General features: G+C 51.9%; 3 protein-coding genes across 3 annotated transcripts; 1 reads left to right on the plus strand and 2 right to left on the minus strand.

Moving 5' to 3' along the window:
• Positions 1-429: 429 nt before the first annotated feature.
• Positions 430-1548, plus strand: LRP88_14890 (uncharacterized protein; the record flags this gene model as incomplete). Its single annotated transcript, XM_083251224.1, has 1 exon — positions 430-1548. One exon carries the CDS (start codon positions 430-432, stop codon positions 1546-1548), a length of 1119 nt encoding a protein of 372 aa, XP_083093021.1.
• Positions 1549-3270: 1722 nt separating this feature from the next.
• Positions 3271-6045, minus strand: LRP88_14891 (uncharacterized protein; the record flags this gene model as incomplete). Its single annotated transcript, XM_083251225.1, has 4 exons — positions 3271-4377; positions 4431-4978; positions 5517-5747; positions 5823-6045. The coding sequence occupies 4 exons, from the start codon at positions 6043-6045 to the stop codon at positions 3271-3273; spliced, it is 2109 nt and encodes a 702-aa protein (XP_083093022.1).
• An 8725-nt stretch (positions 6046-14770) lies between these two features.
• LRP88_14892 (uncharacterized protein) lies at positions 14771-15484 on the minus strand (the record flags this gene model as incomplete). The annotated part of the gene is made up of 1 exon (XM_083251226.1): positions 14771-15484. One exon carries the CDS (start codon positions 15482-15484, stop codon positions 14771-14773), a length of 714 nt encoding a protein of 237 aa, XP_083093023.1.
• Between the last annotated feature and the right edge of the window lie 4169 nt (positions 15485-19653).

A 19653-nucleotide genomic window follows, 5' to 3' on the forward strand; every position in this document is an offset into this window, starting at 1 on the left:
TACACTTTACATCCCAGGCAACACCTATACCGCCCAAAAAATGCTATCAGTTAGGCGCTAGCACGGCACCAGATCTCCGCACAAACGGCCGAAGTGATATTTGTAGACCACTGACAAGATACCGTCCTGTTCGGGCTGCGCCGCTGCTACCAGACAGTCGATCGACACCACTCTTTCTTGCCGCATTGTCGTCACGTCCAAAACTGCAATCCTTCATCTCGATTGAGCCAAGCACCAACAAATCCCGTGTTGAAAATGACAAGTGATCCTGCCAGCCGGCCAATGTCCCCCTTCTACACCTTCAATCCACACCTCGTTGCATGTAGAACAGCTACCTTCTACTCGCGGCGATTTGAAAGCTTCCACACGTTGCCATCAGCTCCTTCATCTCGACAAACAGCACAAAGGCTCTATCCACCGTACCTTGTCATGATCCTCTCATTGCCGCAAGAACTTGTCTGCATGATTATAGAGCTATGCCCGCTCGGCAGTCAAGCGTCGCTTTCCCGCTCATGCCGCCGCCTTTGCGAAATCTGCATCCCCATCCTCTACAGAAACGACGTCGAGAACTACCGATGTTCCTCCGTCTTCCACGCCATTGTTCACAGCCGCGACGAGTGTGACGCCCTGGCAATCTTAGCGACCGCCAGGGCGAATGGGGCAGACTTCAAGCGCTGCCAGGATGCCCGGAAATATCACCCTCTATCCCTGTATAGTCTCGACGCGACCCTCCACTCCCCTCTGCGCCTGGCAGCCAGGAGGGGGCGTGACGATGTCATGTCTTTTCTCCTCGACCATGGCCTGCCACCCGACGGCCCGGGGAATACAGACACCTCCAAGAAGACACCGCTTATGGAAGCGATCGTCAGCCACCAAGAGTCAACAGCGATCCTGCTCGTCCGGCGCGGTGCCTCCATAGGCCTCCGCCCTCCAAACCTCGAAGCCTTCAAGGCGGCTGTACGAGGAGACCTGGCATGTCTTGTGAGAGTCATCGTTGAACAGGAGGGTCTGGACGTCAACGCTGATGTTGGCTATGGATGTACGCCACTGGTTCTGTCTGTTTGCTACAAGAGGGAACAAATGATCCGTACTCTGCTGGACATGGGAGCCCAGGCGATGCCAGCGATGAGGCAGCTGTGCCGAAACCACGCCTTTCTCTCTATCCTATGGATGCTCGGCTCCGGTTCCATGCTCGTGAGCGAGATCCTAAGTATCGACGACATTATCGAGCTCGCCGCTCTAATCACAACGCAGCGAGCGTCGCCAGTCCATAAAGATCAACAAGTCCTTGCGCTAGAAAGACTCTTAGAATTGGTTGACAAGTCTGGGCCTTGGGACCGCAGCAGCCCCGCCCGTTCCGCTAGGCAACGGGCTTGCTTCCCGATGCCCCCCGGTGCCAGGATTCACAGTGGGGTCTTATCCCAGCTACTGGAAACACTGAACTCGCCGATTTTCAATGAGGACAAAGTGCGGTGCTTACGTCGATACCGCGGACTATTGCATTGCTTTGACTTTATGTACTTCTACTTTCTATCCTCCTCGGCTTAGTTAAGGTAGTCGGTAGGAGATGACTTCCTTGGGCATGTGCCCGAGAGCGCTGTGCTGCTTGTGCGGGAGCTCAATAAACGTGGCTTGCCACTGACAGCCAGCGGCCTTGAAATAATGGGCCGTCAGAAGGGGGCAAATAAGTAGTTGATAGAAATGAAAGAAATGAAAGAAATAAAACATTGATACTGTCCTGATACGATTCCACCAAGGTCATCCGCGCCTGCTCCTCCAAGGGTTGGAATTGGGAATATCATAAATCTTACTTGACGCTAATGCAGATTGAGATGATAACCGAGAGTCTACCGGTATTTCCAACGGGAGTTAGGTATTTTACTATCTATATACAAGCAGGTTGCGCTTCTTTCCGGCAATGAACTCAGCCTGTGTGTCGTTCATAAGAAACCCACTATTCTCGTTTCATCGCTTGCACCCTAGGGTTTTATATCTGACGCAAAATCCGCCACAGGCTGACAGCATTGTAGTTGTCTGCACTCCAGTGTGCTCGTCGACGTGAAGCATCACCTGATGGGTCGAAACGCAGTTAGCTTTCATCTACTTTTTTCGTCAACATGATCATCTAAGCGTACCTCTACGGTGCTATAGACACTAACCGGTCGTCCTAGATTCGATGTCCCTTCATGATGCTTCTCATGGCCGACAGAGACCAAGGAAGGTGCATCTTGAGTGCATGGAATGACATCCGTCGATGTGTCTGATTCCGAATCCGGGATCTCCGTCTCTGCCTCTGACGACGCCTCTTCAGCGGTGTTAGATGTTCTGCAGCTCGGTGTAGAGCGACGTCTCGAACCCGTAGCCCGGCACCGCGCGGTATTTGGATTTTGTCTCTTGTAAATTCGACTTCTGCCACCCTTCAGACCCCCAGGTCATCTTCCGGGACTACTAGGACCATTTTTCTTGCCTCTGGTTTCAGCTAGAAGATCCATTTTAGATACCTGCGACCTGGGTTGCGACGAGCCACACACGGTGTTTTCGAATCTGTCTGTAGAGTAGGATAGAAGCGGCTTTGGACCGGATGGATGCCTGATTGTTTCAAACAAATAAGTTGGCTAAATAATTTGCAAAAGGATAGAAGAGAAAAGGTGACAGATCTGCAAGACAGGAGATGGAGAGGGTCAACTTTGTCGTTCACGAATGAGACGGGCGGTTCGCGTTTTTAAACAAGTCCTGTCGTTCTAACAAGACTGTGCTCAGATGCATCAGGGAGCTGGCGGAAGAACCTGCTTGCCGCTCTGCTCCGAGAATGAGGCATGCCTGAGCCCAAGCCCTCGGAAGCAATCAACCCCATAAAACGACTAGCCTCATAGCTTGATTCAAACTTCACCACTGTCTTGAGGCGTTAGGCGCATGACTACCTACGCAATGCTTGGATGGTCAATAACTGCGGAATCGGCCCCAATCGCCGTCAGCCAACCAATGTGCGTGCTGCAGCGGGGAGAACTTCGTTCCCGTCGGAGCGTTGTCGATTGGACGGGCCCGGCAGTCCCGCTAAATCAGCGGTATTTTCACCACCACAGACGCAGACGCAGACGCAAACTCGAGACGTCCAGACTTTTTGAGCATTTCCACCTTTTCACCCCATTATGCACGTTCAGGAGTCCAGCTCGCAGCTACGCTTGGCGGGGCTGCGCATTATTGGCACTCCTCACATGCACAGGTACCGACGATGCCACCTCGTTCACCTCACCCTCCCCTCCTCCCCCATTACTGTCCAGGCTTGTAGCCCCAGAGACGCTTGCGTTCTGCAGCCCACCAACGAGCCACCGCCTCCGCCTCGACGGCCCACCGTGATGCATTCACGCCGTGCCTTGATCCTGCTTCGGATGCCAGCTCGCCCATGGACCACCTCTCAAGAGGCTCGAGCTCGAGCGGGTCGCTCTTCAAGTCGGTGAGTCGGTATCGGGAACCCTGGTCCAGAGGCACCACAAGCCTCCAGGGGGCATCTGCGGACGTTACGGAGAGCATGCTAGCCCCGCTGTTGACGATGCCAAAGTTCCAAGCGCGCCGGCCGTTGTGAGTATCCCTGTACGGTCGGATGAATGATTGACCCTCGTAATCCTGGATGAGATCGGATGCCACGGCCGCATCTCTGCCGTTGAGCGAGCCGGTACTGACCAGGAGGTCAAGAATCGTCGGGAGGATGGACAGAGAGGTGGCGAGGGCACTGTACTGCACCCGGGGGATATGAGGGTGCCTGAAGGTGATGGGCACGCGAAAATTGCTGATGTGGCCGTTCTGGTAGGTTCCCGTCTTGGAGGCGACGTCTTCCTTGAACGCCTGGCCGTGGTCCCCGACGAAGACGAACAGCGTCTCGTCGGCGATGCCGTAATCATCAAAGGTCTGCAGCAGCTCGCCTAGCCACTTGTCGGTGAATCGCATGGCGTTTAGATAGCTGTTGAAATCGCCGTGCCATGCCATCGGCCCGCGTGTGTTGACGTACTCCGCAGATTGGAAGGCCCTCGGCACTCCCCAGGGGTGATGGGTGGTGCTGGTGAAGTGGGAGAGGAACATCCGCCTGCGCTGTGCCAGTGCTTTCTCGATGTAATCGCGAATGTGAGGTCTCAGTGTCGTCTCGGGGTATCCAAAGTAGTTGATCTTCTCCAAGATGGTGCCTTCTTTGGCGTCCTGCTCGAGCCGCTTCTTGGTGACAATGTGGTCGAAGCCAATCTTGCCATCGAATTTGTCCTGCCGGTCGTACCCGTCAGTCACGGATTGGAAGAATGCAGACAGCCACTGCTGCTCCAAGAAGTCGTCCGTCGACTCGTTCTCCTTGAGTTGGTTGAAGAGGTGCAGGATCTGGGGCATGCAAGGCTGGTAGCTCTGTGCCTCCGACTCTTCAAAGTTGTCGACCGGCAGGGCCAGACCCCGCAGAGGATGGCGGTCATGCTCTTGAGGGAGAGAGAGGCCGTTGTCAGGCCGCCGACCACGTTGATGCCGCCGAATCCATGCTGCGTTGTGTCGTTCCACTCCGGGGTAGGCGCCTGACCGAAATCTGTACCGTCCCTTCTCTTCCAGCGTCCAGACTTGCCCGTGATCTTTTCGGCGATCGGGCATATATGGGAAAGCCTTTCATTGACTTCATCGTCGTCGTCTCTGCTCCCGTGAGATCTCGCCATCATCCGATGAACATCAGAGCCCTGCTGCAGAGGAAAGAGCTCCTCGCGATAGCTCTCCAGCATGACGAGCACGACGTGCCTGATCCTGACGGATCCGCCAGCAAACGCAGGCTTCAACGCGCTCAGGATGTCGCTGTCATGGTTCGTGATCTTGAGCGGATCACCGACAGGGTTATAGAATCTGCCATCATATTGTTCGTCGCGGCAGCTGCGGCCGTCACCGCCGCTAGTCTCTTTGGCATTTTCCTGCGTCGAGTTCTTCAAAGGCCACTTAGAAAAGCCGGAGGGCGGTGCTTCTGGCAACCAAGGAGGGCGGCGCTGCCGATACCGCCACGCACCACCGCTGTTGCTTCCTGGCGCCCACCCTCTGAAACCTTCTCGGGGGCTTTCCCACCTCGACTCTTCTACAAGGTCCGGGAAAGGCCATGGGTTTCTGTCGCGTGTAGCCTGCGTATCGCCACAGCCATCCGCCGCCGACCTGAGGCTTTCTAGTATCACCACGGGGAGCGTCTCTGCCATCATAGAGTACGGCGATGATGGACGATAGATGGCCGTCAGCGTTGAATATGCCAGGACGGACCAAACCCAGCAGCTTCCTCTGCGAGGAGCACCCCTCGGACCGCCTCTACATTCAAAAGTCGGACGTCTTGGTGCTGCATGGAAACTATCGTTGCGGCTGGATTCACAGTCTGGATCGTCTAATTGAGGTAACCTTCTGACGTAGCGAGAATAATAGTGGATCTCTATGCTATTGAGGAGTTGTAAGACTCAACAAGCGTCAGCTCCGGCTCGGCAACGTGTGATATACTAGGCAGGAAAGCAATTACCACCTACTGTTCAAAATGGGCATGCCAGTCATGGCCAACAGCGCGCCAGTGGCTCTGTACACGCTCTCCCCGGCAAACCAAGACACGGTGGCAACAAGAAGGCCGGCTGCGAGGGCAGCATCCACCTCGTTGAGCAAAATCTTGAGGCCATCTTTGTCGCGGGCATATCTTTGGGCGTCCGTCCACTTAAACTCGCTGCCGGTCTTATAGAAGAAGCCCAGTTGTGACGACGCAGCACCTAAGAGAACAAGGCTGGTTGCCTATCAACAGATAGTAGTCAAAGCAGGGTTGTGAACGACGTACGAAAATAGACATCCCGTCAAGCGACCCACCTTCGCAATAGCCGTCTTGCTGCGTCGCATTATGAGACGCGACAATCCAATGATCGCGACATCGGGTAGCAGTAGCGATGGTAAGAAGCGGCCAAAGTCAACCATCGGCACGGTTCGAGCATGGACGGATAGATGAATCAACTTGGTCAAAACCAAGGATGTAACGATGACGGAGAAGCAAAACGACACGAGTCTCGCGCGCATCCTGAGAAAGTTGCCTTGCTCTGAGGTACATGAAACATGGCAAAGGACGATCCAGTCAGTCAATGGAACACCGGCCACGCTGAGAGTGCCGTCGAAAGGGAGAATATAGGGAATAATGGTTTAGACGGTAAGAAAACCAGAGGCTTTATGCCGGGGCCACAAGGACGAGTAAATGGGCATGTTGCAGACGGCCAAAACCCGACGTTGTTAAAGCACAACACGACTAGGCATGAACGGGGCCTAGTGGGTAGGTTCTGAACACAATACATCATTCCAGCCAATCACCTAGTTACCCTACTATACCTTGTGCTTTCAGGGTTTGTTCGAGGATTGCACAGGCCTTGGGGAGGCTCCAAAAGGAAGAGCTTTAATTCTGCCTACGTACAGCAGCGGAAGGGCCATGGACTTGTCAACACGCACCCTATCCCTTGCATGCGGCAAGTTCTGGCTTTGAGACTCCCGCGACAGTTCAAGCCGTCGCCCTGCCACGTATCCGACCCCCACCCTGCTAAGTAGCCACCTGTTCCGGAAACCGGGAGGCCAATGTCGTCAGTGTCCTTACTAACGTCAAGATAGGACGGGCGAGGAAAGTGCCGTTCATGTCTGTCATGTCTAGATACGCGCAAATCCAATGGGCTGAGCATACCAAATTGTGGGGCAGGATGCGGCGATGCTCCTGGCCGAGGAAAAGGGTTTATTGTACGTCAGAACACCGCCAAAGGTAGATCAGGGTCTCGCGCGGCTTTCCTAGGACATTATCTCCCATATACCACTAGGAAAAAGATCAGTCATGCTCAAGCTCTCTCTGAAAAGATGTGTGAATCTTGTAGCATACCAACTTGGTGCTGCGTAGAAGAGCTGCATGGGCAGTCTCACAAACACCCGCCCCCCATTCAGCCTCGACGTCTTCATTACCTTCCATTCGGGCGAGATTCTGCTTTTACAGTTTATTCAATGCTTGAACGATAAACTCACCCTGGGACTCGGCGCAGGTCAGCCTGTTACAGAGCGCTGTAGGCGCCTGCGGTCTGTTGGTGCAGAGCATGTTGGGAAAACCAGCGACGGCCATACCAAGGTGCGTTTTGGCACCGCTCTTCCCTTTATCTGCAAGTTTCCGGCCCGATATGCCGCTGATATCTATTTGCATCAGACCTCCGGTGATGGCATCGAACCTCTTTGGGCAGACGACAGGATCAAACTCCCACTCTTTCTCGGACCGGCTCCTCCGCCGGCCAGTAAGAAGGATAAAAACAGCTGCCACGGAACTTGTTGACCCCTTTCCAGTCAAGAATTCGTCTCTCGGCCGCAAAGCTAGTATTCAAGAGGAAATACCGCACAACCTATCCCTTCTTGTACTTGCTCTCGATAGTTCATCTCCTACTTTGCTCATCCCAAACAACCTTAGAGATGTACGTGTTGAAATCAGTGTGTTTCCGGATGCCCCACTCGTCTGCGACATATGAGAAGTAGGTAGCCTCAAATCTCTGGGCTGTCAGGGAACCGCTGCCTCCAGTTCCATCCACACCAAAGCTCTGGACTAGAAAACCCACGGTGTGGCACGGCGCTGTCGACACGGGCGCCTGGGTATCGGTTCCAGTACCACACGCCATCGTAGTCGGAGGCTATGTCGACGAGTCTAACCTTATACCCCTCGTCCCGGAGGCGCTGGAGCTGGTGACAGCCCCAAACTCGACACCCCTGACGAAGGCGTCGAGGCTGGTTTCTTTGCCGCCCATGTTGGTTCTGTGACAAGAAGGACTTGATGTCAGAATGCGGTGATGATATATGTACCAATTGTTGCTATTGCAGACCGTGGTTGTAGACCAAGTGTCGCCGTTTTGAACAATGGGGCGGCGGCGACAGCGACGCAGGACGCAGACATGGCGCAAAAAGGCCGAAATGGAGCCGGTCTTTGAAATGAGGGTTATGACACGTTTAATTAAACACCCTATTGCCAGGCCTGAGACGATTGGGAGCGGCCCAAAAAAAAAAAGACAACGTCAAGGGTCTGAAGTATATAGATAGGAGAGGTGAGATAGCATAACGTACAAGACGAAACCAATTTGAGAAATAAAACTTGAAAAATTAAAAGATCAATATATTTATAGATAGTGTATATGTGGTGAAATGCAAAGAGAGCAACACCTAGGCGCTAGGTATACTCGGTATCATTGATATGCTCGTAACAATGATTGCTGAGGTGGGGAGGGAGTCTACCGAGTCTAGATCCTCAGTACTTCCATCCCGCACTTTATGCTCTGTTAAATTTAGGACTTGGACAGTAAGTTATGACACTAATCGGGAAGCTTCTACTTATTCCGACACGCCGCGACGCCGTTGCCGCGATTGTCAGGCGGACTGGCCACCGTAAACACTGGGCTGTCCGGACCCGTACTTCCCGACTCGCTCCTTGTGATCGTGTTGACCGGGAGCCTGAGAGGTGTGCAGCTCTTGATGAGCATGCACTTCTGGGCTTTTAGATAGTAGATTTCGCTCTACGGTCTGTTTCTGTACTTTGTAGGCCTTTGTCTTTACAACTTGTTTTCCTTTCTTGGCGGGGCGTCGAGCTAACGTGCTAGGAATCACGAGCTGTCTTCTAAAAATGTTTCGAATCTGTATCGCCGCCATTAGCCGTGTATCAGAGCCTCTCTATACGTCGACTTGCACGTACAATTTCGCTTGCTTCTGACGGTAGCTCGCCGTCAGGGGCACAGACGAAGCCATCCCAGAACCCGTTGGTATTATAAAAGGCAGCATAGGCATAGTGCTGTAGGTTCTGCGAGGGTTGAGGGTTTTCCATCGCCTTCCTCTTGCGCACCGTTCGGCTAGCCGTAATACGGTGTTTCCAGGTTGTGTAGAATGTAGTTGATTGAGGGAGAGAAGAAGAGGGGGGGTTGCGCTGCCTACAGTCATTTGTACGGTCCTTGCGGTCTTATCCACAACTATAAGGCCGAGTTCTGAAGCGAGGGGGTGATTTCTAATTACCGACATAGGCCACCAGGAGCAAGCCTCTTCCGGATTTCGAATGATACTTTTCTTTGAGAACAGGGCTCCATGGATGGCTGTGCGTGTTGTTATCAAAAACAGTTCTTTTCGTTGCATCAGGTTCCTCTTAGCGGGACCGCCACCCTCTTCCCCCCGCTTCTCCACCAGGAGAGCGTGCCTGCTGCAGCGAACGGCTGCGGTCCATCCCGGACAGTCCGCGCTTGACTGCACTCTTCCACATCGCCGGCCTGTGTTTAGCCTGCCTAATTCAGGAACACCACCGCCGCTGTCAAAAGGGCTTGCCGATTATCATTTCGATCGGCCGTCTTGTTGGCCCGGTTATCGTCTAAGGCAAAATTACAATGGGGCAGTACCAAGGCAAGACAAAGCAGAACAGGCATCGAAGCTCATCCCCGATGGTCCGCCCACGTTTAGTTCGTTACGATGATAGTTGAATGTGCTGCGGGTTATTTATCTACTCTCGTCTTGATTGGTGTCTTTGGCAAAATGGCCCACTCAGAGTGGACCGCTCTATTATTTTAGTTTTTTTTTAGGAGGGATGTTTTTTTTTTTCCTATCCTTCATCTAGATATAGGGTAGGCGATGGTATTCTGACAGTATGATGCGCTTTCGACACTGGCAACGGGTAAGAATGAAGTTACTGTCTAGTACGATCAGGGCCAAGCAACCCAGAAGAACAAAAACGCTAAGCAGAACATTACACAGGTCCACGGACTAATTGGGCGAGTTGTGGCGTTGGGCTTGGACAGCCAGGCGGGGTGGATTAAAATGAGGACAGGACAGTTCGCCACAGCCCCATATGAGCCAACGGGTACCTGACTCTGCTGCGTGAGCAATCTCCGGGTTGGCCGAGAAGGCTGGCAAACGGCCTGAATCCGTCTGGTTGACCCTCGGTGGCCCTCGGTGGCCCTCGCTGGCTCTTGGCTCTTGGCTCTCTCATCAGCTTCTTTCCCTTGTCACTCGGCGCTCTCCCTCTTCTTTCTTAGAGGCATACCCCACTTTTGCTGTCGCGATGAGTATATCACCGATGCTGTGGTGGGGCCGAACACGGACATGGCGGCTTGCGTCATGCATCACTTGCATCACTCGCATTGCGGACGGCCACGTGATGAGACAGGGGGAGCTAAAATCGACGTCGGAGAACAGCGTAGGCTAGGTAGGGGTTCAGGTGCGGTCTCAGCGGGCTTGTCCCTCAATCACGCGACTGGTATTCGAGTTGTGCTTCAGTTTTTTTAACAGCGAAAAATAAGGATGAGTGGCAGGCACGATGGTAAATAGTGCTGGCAGATACCGGTATTGTGTCGATGGCGAGTATCGATGGCGAGTGTCGATGGCGAAGAAGGACGACTTTGGCGGCCCAAGGGAATAGAGATTGCTTGAGACGGGATCCCTACCCTGTAGTGATTGAATGTGCATGCGGCGATGTCGCGTCGCGTAATGGCATGCAGCTAGTCGATGTGAATGGAAGGGCCGTTTAGGAGGGCCGGGGGTGGCGTGGGATGGCAGGGGTGGTGGCACGCACGGCCTATTCTAGCTCTTCTCGATGGAGAGTGCAAAGACCTGTGGGCCGGGCAGCCAAACGGCCTTTAATGGCCGTTTGACAGCGATGAGCTGCACAGGGCAGGCCCAAGCAGGACGGCCTAACAAGGCCTCTGGGAGACTGTGCGTGTAAAGGGACGATTTCGGACGGTTTCTAAGCTGCTTAGCTAAGATTAGTGATGTCTTCCAGTGCAACGTCGACATGTATTTAAATTTCCGCCCATCGTCCTCTCCTCACTCCTGCTTTTTCTTCTCCCTCTCCTTCCCCTTCAACACACCCTCGCCGGGCCACGGGCTTGGCGAGGGGTGTTGGAAGACGGGGTTTACGCAACAGAGCTCGAATGACCCAAAACTGAGGCACGACCCACGTCACTGGCTCGTTCGAAGGGGCGTTGCACAAGTAAACAAAGTCGAGATCTAGATTTTCGGCGGAGGGACAGGATGGCAGCAGCCGACGGAAGTCGGCACTGACCATGATTGACAAAGCCGAAGCTAGATGGACGAGGCGGGGGGGCTGGCCGTCAAGGCCATCTCAGCACGCGATGTCCTATGGTGGATATCCACTCTGACTCATCTTTGGGGAAGACTTTGGCAGCAAAGCTCTAGCCCCGGAGGTCTATCGACGGATCCTGGTGGAGACCTTCCTGGCCGAGCTTCATGGTTCAGTTGAGCTTTATTGCTCAGCTGGATGCCATTGCAACAAGGCATTGTTGCATTGGCCATTCGAACAGGTCCTGGTGAAGACTTTGTCAGCAAAGCTTCATGGTTCAGTTGAGCCTTCTCATCTGGATGCCCTTGCATTGTTGCATTGGCCATTTTATTGTCCAGTTGAGCTTCATCTGGATGCCCTTGCATTGTTGCATTGGCCATTTTATTGTCCAGTTGAGCTTCATCTGGATGCCCTTGCATTGTTGCATTGGCCATTTTATTGTCCAGTTGAGCTTCATCTGGATGCCCTTGCAACAATGCATTGGCCATTTTACTGTTCAGTTGAGTGTTCTCATCTGGATGCCCTTGTAGCAATGCATTGGCCATTTTATTGTTCAGTTGAGTGTTCTCATCTGGATGCCCTTGCAGCAATGCATTGGCCATTTTACTGTTCAGTTGAGCCTCATCTGGATGCCCTTGCAGCAATGCATTGGCCATTTTACTGTTCAGTTGAGCCTCATCTGGATGCCCTTGCAGCAATGCATTGGCCATTTTACTGTTCAGTTGAGCCTCACCTGGATGCCCTTGCATTGTTGCATTGGCCATTTTATTGTTCAGTTAAGCTTGCTTACCTGCATGCCCACTTTGACCTGTTTAATAGCCTATTTATTCCTCAGGTCGAATTTAGAGCGGGTACTTACACCCATCGGACGTGTTGAACAGTCGACTGCCAATACCCAACCAGATGCCCACGTTGACTGGATGTGTTGAAGAGTCGACTGCCAGTGCTAACGTGGGCTGCCTATGATCACGGACTCTGTTCAAAGTTGACACTAGAGTGGACGTACCTCTTTCTCTTTTTCTCTTCTCTGCTTTTCATCTTTTTCTCTCTTCTTTTATTTCTTTCTGTTTTATTTCGCTTTATTTTATATTCTTTGTTTTCTTTATTTCCTCCTTTATATCCTTTTTTGCTTTTCTTTTTTATCTTCTTTCCTTCGTCTTTCTACCCTCTCTTTTTCTTTCGTGCTCTCCTCCTATCCTTATATATACTCCGTAGTAATAATCTAGTCCCTATTCTCCGCCGTCCCTCTGTGATTTTCGTAGGCATAATCCCGCCGCCTCTGACGGTTCCCACGTAGCAAGGCCGCACCGCGTCGTTTATAGTCACCCCGTCACGTCCATGCCGCACCATCACGTCCAAATCGCCCCTCCCTATCCGTTCACCCATCACTCCTGCCCGATTTTGGCTCATGACGGGCAAGGCTTTCTCGGTTGAATTTAGCATACGATGTGGAGACGTAGAGCCCTTTGTGTCTCACATCTTACACACCAAATTCGGACCTTAAAGTAAATTAATGAACTCTATAGTCAGCGTAAAGTAGGCACTATCTGCCCACTTGTAATGTAAGCCCCGGATATCCTCTCTGTGAGACATCGGGAACACTCCGCAGATTAATTGTCAGCTCATGATTGCGTCGAGTCACCTCTTCTTTTCTTCCCAGTCGGCGAAAGATGGCCCTTGAGTCCCCCTTTTTAGTCACCATATCCGTGCTCGTTCTTGCTATTGGCCAAAATCGAGACAGGAATGTGAACTAAACTAGCGTATTAAGTGCTGCGGGTGTTTAGTGAAATCTGTCGCGAATAATACTTACCACGTGTGACACATGTCCCGCACTGGCGTCACCCTGTTATGCGATATTAAAATAACACTTTATGGACCTCGGTCAACTTGACTGTCGCATCATCATATCGCGTAACCACAGCTAAAATCCACCGCTAAACCAAACACCTCGATCCCGACCTGAACAGCTTACGATGAGGGCTTGAGCTCAGTTCAAGTCAGATAGCTACTCGGCCAATGAACACCCTTGGGCTTTTCAGCGCTCCTTGTGGGGTCGAATCCGGCCTGACCTACAGCCCCGACCCCCCCAAACATGGCATTCAGAAACTGTCCAACTTGCTCCCTGTCCTTGATCTACTCTTCGAGCGCCATACCTCTGAACTGCGGCTGATGTCTCCGACTCCTGAGCCCCTTGCTCTGAGAAGTGTCATCCAGGGAGTCAAAGGTCGATGAAGGCGGGGTAAATGGAGGATGGATGCTGAAGATGCTTTGCAACAGCTTGGGAAACCACATGGCGGTGCGCCAGGCAACAGCACTATCCCAAAAATGACCCCCCAAGATAATCCTCTTGTTCTTTACGATCGATTCGGCCAATTCCTTGACGTCATCCGCAACGCTTCTCAAGGCATATGCGCTTGGTAGGCCTGGCGCGCTGCTTTTGCCGAAGCCGAGCATGTCTGGCGCGATGACTTGGTATCCCGAGGACTTGAAGAAGAGGATCTGACATCACTAACCGAAGGCTAGGTCCGGGAAGCTATAGAACAGGAAGATTGTCGCAAGTGGTGGTTTATTGTCTGGACAGGCCCCATGTAATAGTACGTTTTACCACGAACAGGAGCCTTGACCCAAACGACTCTTGGGTCATTTGGCTCGAGCTCATCGACTCTCATGTCAGCTCTAGGTAGTCCATGAGCCATGGCGGCACAATCACGATAAAGCTCACGCACACTTGAGCTATCAAGCCACGAACTCGAACCTCCCTCGACACTTGAAATATTGCTAACAGTTCAGTCAATTGTCTTCCCTCGCCGCCCTATTCTACCCTACCACAAGCTCGCCATGCGGCGGGCCCCAAGGTCATGACAGAAGGTCACGTCCGCCACAGGACACAGCGCAAAGGCCGATAATAGGACGTAGGTCCTCTCCGGCCACAAGATGTCGGAAATAGAGATGCATGTTTGGATAGCTGCCCACCAAAAGCAACATTACGTGTTAGTTATAGGCCTTTATGCGAGAGATATCGCCGTGCAGTGAAGGGCCTTGCCGGGTTGTGGGTACGGCTGATGTAGGGAGCGATGGCTCCAATTCCCATCCACTAGTCGACATCTGGAGAGGCCTTACAAAATACTAAATGAGTAATTTAGAGAGTATTCCGTGGTGACTAGCACGTAGACAGGTCGTCGTGACATTTGTTTCTTTTTCCTTTTATTTAGTCATTTTCTCCTCTCCTCTTTTTTCCCATTCTTTTAGCGGCGTTGGTCGTCTGAAGAAGACATGCGTTCTTGTCAGATCATCAGCATGTGCTTAACTCGTATACTACGCAATGGTGCCTGACCACGAGCCCCCCAAAATCAAAAGTCAATCTATATTCTGTTTCAATTGATACCTGTTCGAGTGCTCAAGCGATGGGCTGGGAGAGTTTGGACGGGGAAATAAGTTGGTTAGCGGATCTTCACCGGCTGACTGCTGTCCGATTATAGAAAGTTGCAGCCGCTCGGATCCATTTGAGGGGGTATCTTTCTTATCCCACATCTATTGTCAAAGATCTATTGAGTGCTGCCTTTCAGATCACGCGACCGCTGGGTGCTGTGTTCTATCTAGGCTTTGCTTCAACAATACTGTGTACAGCCGTTACCCTTGGTAGTTGGGTGAGTGGTTTGTGGGACCCCAAGGGCGTGGCCGTGAATGACCTTAATTCTCTATGCTTCCATCTAGACTCCAGATGTCATCGTCAGATGTGTCCCACATGAGTGTTCTGTCTGAGTCTTGGTCATAATCTGTAGAGTCGTCGTTCGTGGAGTTGTCGCCGCCGTCGGTGTCGTCGCCGTCGTTGGCGTCATCAGCGTCGTTCTCAATGTCGTAACATAACGGTGTGCTGCTGCCGGATGCATCTACGCCCGCCCCGTCAAATGAGTCACGCCACTTGAACGAGATCCTCTGTAGCTGAGGTAATTTGGCAAAATGCGAAGCATGTTCCATGTACTCCATCAGTTGTCCACACTGGCACTCATGCCTCTCGACTATGACGGTTAGGTCACGCACCAGCGATTCTACCGGGGCGGCATCGATCCAGTCTCCCAGCATGTCGTCCAAGAAGCGGGAAAAGCCAGTCCAAGAGATTATGAATGCATTCTCCTCATAAAACACTTGTCGAGCTTCTTGTAGAAGTTGCTGGCGGGACTCGTCCGCTTCGAGGAACTTCTTCAGTAGGAAAAATTTGCCTATGCTCTTCTCATCAGACCAAGCTATAGGCTCCTGTATCACAATCGGCTTTTCGTCGGCCAGATACTTGCAGAGTATAGCACGACGATCATCTGACGAGAACCTCGCAATATTCTCCAAGTCCATCTCACTTGCAAGTCGAAGTTGGGCGAGGTTATTGTCCCGGGTGGGGAGATTCCTCATCCTGTCTTCATTAATCAGGGAAATCGGCTAGCGAAACGTGTTAGCTCAGATGTGCTATTGGACGAAGAAGAGCCACCCGACCCTCGACGACATGCCGGAGCGCCTTACTGACCTGCGGGAACTTGCGCATCTTGTCTTCTGTATCAATGGGCAGTTCAATCTGTTTTCTTCTCCACCTAGACCTGATACGTCTGAACAGTTGAGGCGAAGAGCTCGGGGCGGCTAGGACTTTTTCTGCTTACGAGATAGATCCCATTTTAAAGAATTGCGTCTATTTCGTCTAATGACACTTATAAGCTGATACTGGGCTCATACTGGGCTCATACTACGACCTATTCGGGCGCTATTAAGCAAATTCACGGTTGTTAATCTTCTCGCTCTATTCATCCCTGGTATTATATTGTACTACTTGACGGCGCGGCCGATAAAGGCCGGCAGGCCTAGCATCACATCCTCCTCAAACCCTGGGGCCCCACACGCCCAGCTGAGGCGAACTTCTTCTTCCGGCCGGATTGAGACACCGCAGTTGCTGGAGTCCGAGTCGTTACTCGTACATTAATCATGCGACCCGGAAGGGATATTTGAGCCAGCACTAAAAAGTGTAGCACCGTAAGCCAGGGGTTTGTTTGGGATTTTCTTATGGAAACTCTAAGATGCTTCGGTAAAACGAAGTACGGCGTGAGGCTAACGTTGTTCGGATTTCCAAGCAGCAGCTGTTCGTTCCATTGCCATGTATTAAACTTTGGCTAAGTAGTCGATATTGGTAGCAGGATATTTATATAGATCAAATACCACAGTTCGACCATTATGATTGGTAGCGTTTTTAAGCTGTATGACAGATCAGAGATGAGAGCTAGCTTGAAATCCTCTCCCACATGCCGGAAAACGTGTGCGTCCCTAGTTTCCGTGTCGCACGGTTGACCCTTCCCATCGTCCGTAGTATACTTGCCCCATGGCAATCGCCATGATCCCGCGGTTGTGCCGCCAGAAGGAATCAGAATTGTCTCAGTCGCTCAGCGAGGCAGGCCCAGGCAAGGGCCGCAAACAAGCAGCTAAGGGATGCGATGGGTTTAGACTTGCCGACATCAAGCATAAATAACCGAACTAGCCGTTAAATTATAGCCCCCATGCCAGGAAGATGGTGAAGTCGTATGACAGAGCCTTATCCAATTGTGGTATCAGGGGTGGACATTCTGAGCCTTCGACGAGCACACGGTCTGCGATAGTTGCGAAGGCAGCCCTTCCTCTCCCCATTACTACACACGGTGTTTGTAGATACAATAGAGCCAAAACGTGGCGGCGGTGACAGCACAGCGCCGCAGGGAGATAGTTTTATGAGACGATCTAAACGCAGGAAAGAAGGAGAAAGGACCAGACACGTAGAGAGTCAGGGGAGAAGCCGATTATCACACCCAGATTTTTTATCCTCACATTGCATGGCATCAAGTCTGAGAAGGAATACATCGCTGAAAAGCAGCCTCAGGGTGCTTCCCACAAGCCAACGGCTTCGCATTACTTGAGCTAGATTTGCAGCAACAAAGGCGTCCATACTTATCTTTGGCTCAACAACAAACGCGACCAAGTACAGTATGACATTCCGACGAAAACACAAGAAGTTCCAACAGACCAATCTGTAAGTCGCACGTGATTAAATCCTGAGGGTGCCAAGTTAGAAGTCCTGGTTGACCACTAACGCTGTGAGAGGTGCGTGCTTCCCACTACAAGCTCGCCCGTTGAGGCCATTTTGATGGACTTTGCCGAGGCCGGCAGCCAGTCAATTATTCCATTGTCTGATGTTTCAGAGGCAAGGGCCGTGGTGAAGATAGAGGCCCTTCCATTGACTTCCCCTTCGACCACGCATGCAATGAGACAGCCGTTAATCGACCATTCGAACAGAACAAGGCCCTAGCCCCTTACGGTCACACCTCGTAAAAGAGCCGGCAAGATCAGGGCGTGTGATCAAGCGGCCCATTTCGCAGCGTCTTTAAATGAGATGCTTCCTAGCAGTGGAGAACGGTTTGAAAACCACCTTGTTTTCGATGTCTCATCAACCATCATTAAAAGACACAATCAGACGGACTTTGGCTTCGCAGTGGACCGGGTGCGGAGGACGGTCAATGGGTGTTGTTGGTATTTCGGATATTTTAGGTCAGTGATGACACGGTGGGCCCCGATCTACCACAGCCAGAAATGTCCTTCGGCAGTTGCCACTGATTCTATGTTAGCCATCGCTATCAATCTTGGCGTGTAGTACCAAAATCGACCGGAGCAGAAAAGCGACAGGATACCATTCGCTGCCGGCCTTCATTACCTTTCTTTCATTGATAAAACCCATCTTTGTCTACAACGGTTCGAGTTCTGACTGAACTCCTAGCAGCAGCGACAGAAATATGACAAACCAGTGATCAATACACACAACCATACAGAGAGAGGAAGAACCTCAGCTGTCTTTCGTCACTCAAAAATCCACTTTACTGCCACCCAGAAATACACAACCCGTCGATCAAGGACACTTGCTCATACCCGCATTTACCACGCCAGCAGCAGGCTTCTTCTTTTTTTTTTTTTTTCTTTTTTTTTCTTTTCTCATTTTTATATATTTATTTTATTTTTTATTCTTTATTCTTTGACGGCGGATTCAACTGTGCGAGGCAGAGGATCATGGAGCAGACCAAGGCTGTGCTCATCACTGTCGTAGCAGTCCTCTTCTGGGCCGCTCCGGCACTTTTACTTGCCCACATATTTTTCGCGAGGGCGGCCTGCAGATGTGACCAGAGCAGGCCCATGCCAGCTGTCAGATATTTTGCCCTGGCGTTTTGTTGGCCCATCGGCGTCCTGTCGCTGTGTTTGATGACGCCCGCCCGTCCTCACCACGCGTCCCCACGACTCCAGGACATCAAGAGGATGATGGCGAAAATTGGCGGCGCTCACTATGGGCCGCCGTTAGTAACTGGTATCAGTGCATGGTGTCCAAGATGAGAAAGTCCCCAGAGCCGCACCTCGCAGACGCCGAGAGCTGGTTACGGCCGATGCCGTGCCAAAGATCCAACCCAATCGCCTTGACGCAGCCAGAGGACCAAGTGCAAATTCCAATGCCCAAAACGCGGGTAGTCCACGCCATGGCGGCGAAGGCCTGCCCACGCAATATGTCGACCGACAGTGCCAAGCAGGCATCGACCTAACGGTGCCGCCGCCTGGGTATCTGGCGGCCGTAAGAGAGACTCCGTCTAGATTTGCAACGCCGGACGATCGGCCACCTCCTCCTATATACGAAGCACTACACAACATAGCCGAGGATCGGCCACCTCCTACATACGAAGCGCAACAAAACATAGACGAGGATCGGAGGTAGCACTTTACTACCCACAGATGGAGCTTCACGTCAAGTACTGAGACCAGGGTCGAGAGAATACGTAGAAGCGTGTGGGTGGTACGGGTCGAGTATCTCCCACCATATGTTAGAGTAGTCAACCAAATTGGCATGGAATGATTATACTAAAGCCAAAATAAATCGCCCACAAGTCACTCCCCCGAAACCAGATCTTAACTTTCCAGCCCACAGAAGCAGTGTTGTCTAATATGCCGTATAGAAGACCGTAGCAATTTCAATCCATCATGTCTATCCAACAGCCTTTGCCCTGTTTCCCCTCTTGCCGTTAGAGTTACGGGTGCAACCATGCCAATCGTATCTCTCAAGCTAGACGCCATCTGTCATGTGGAAGATAGATCCAGAGAACTGGGTAATAGGGTAGATTATCTTCTATTGCATTGGTGTGTAAGACGGCCTTTATTAAATGTGAAAGGATCACAAGTATTTTCTCGGAACTTCCGCCTGTTCGCTTGTCCGTGCCTCAAACGTGCATTCTTGTTGCCGGATCTTAACGGGCTCACCTGACGACAGGACTTGAGTCGCTTTTATACGCGCGCGCGGTTTCCGGTGTTCAGCATATCCGCTTTCCTCGTTCCACCTGGAGGAGTCGATCGTTAGACGTCTTTACCAGCCTCTCTCCAGCCCTCGACTACCTAGAGGCCATTTTCATTGTTCATCATCTCACGTCCTCGCCCTCGTCGCCGTCCCTGCGCTTTGGTGAGAGATCATATCGGTAGATCATCACAAGATTAGGCTAATTGCTCGGCCGCTGGCCACCCTAACGAACGTCCCACCTCCA

Source organism: Fusarium phalaenopsidis, assembly GCF_050370095.1.
Source record: "Fusarium phalaenopsidis strain FUZ10S chromosome Unknown contig_32390, whole genome shotgun sequence".
NCBI lineage: Eukaryota > Fungi > Ascomycota > Sordariomycetes > Hypocreales > Nectriaceae > Fusarium > Fusarium phalaenopsidis.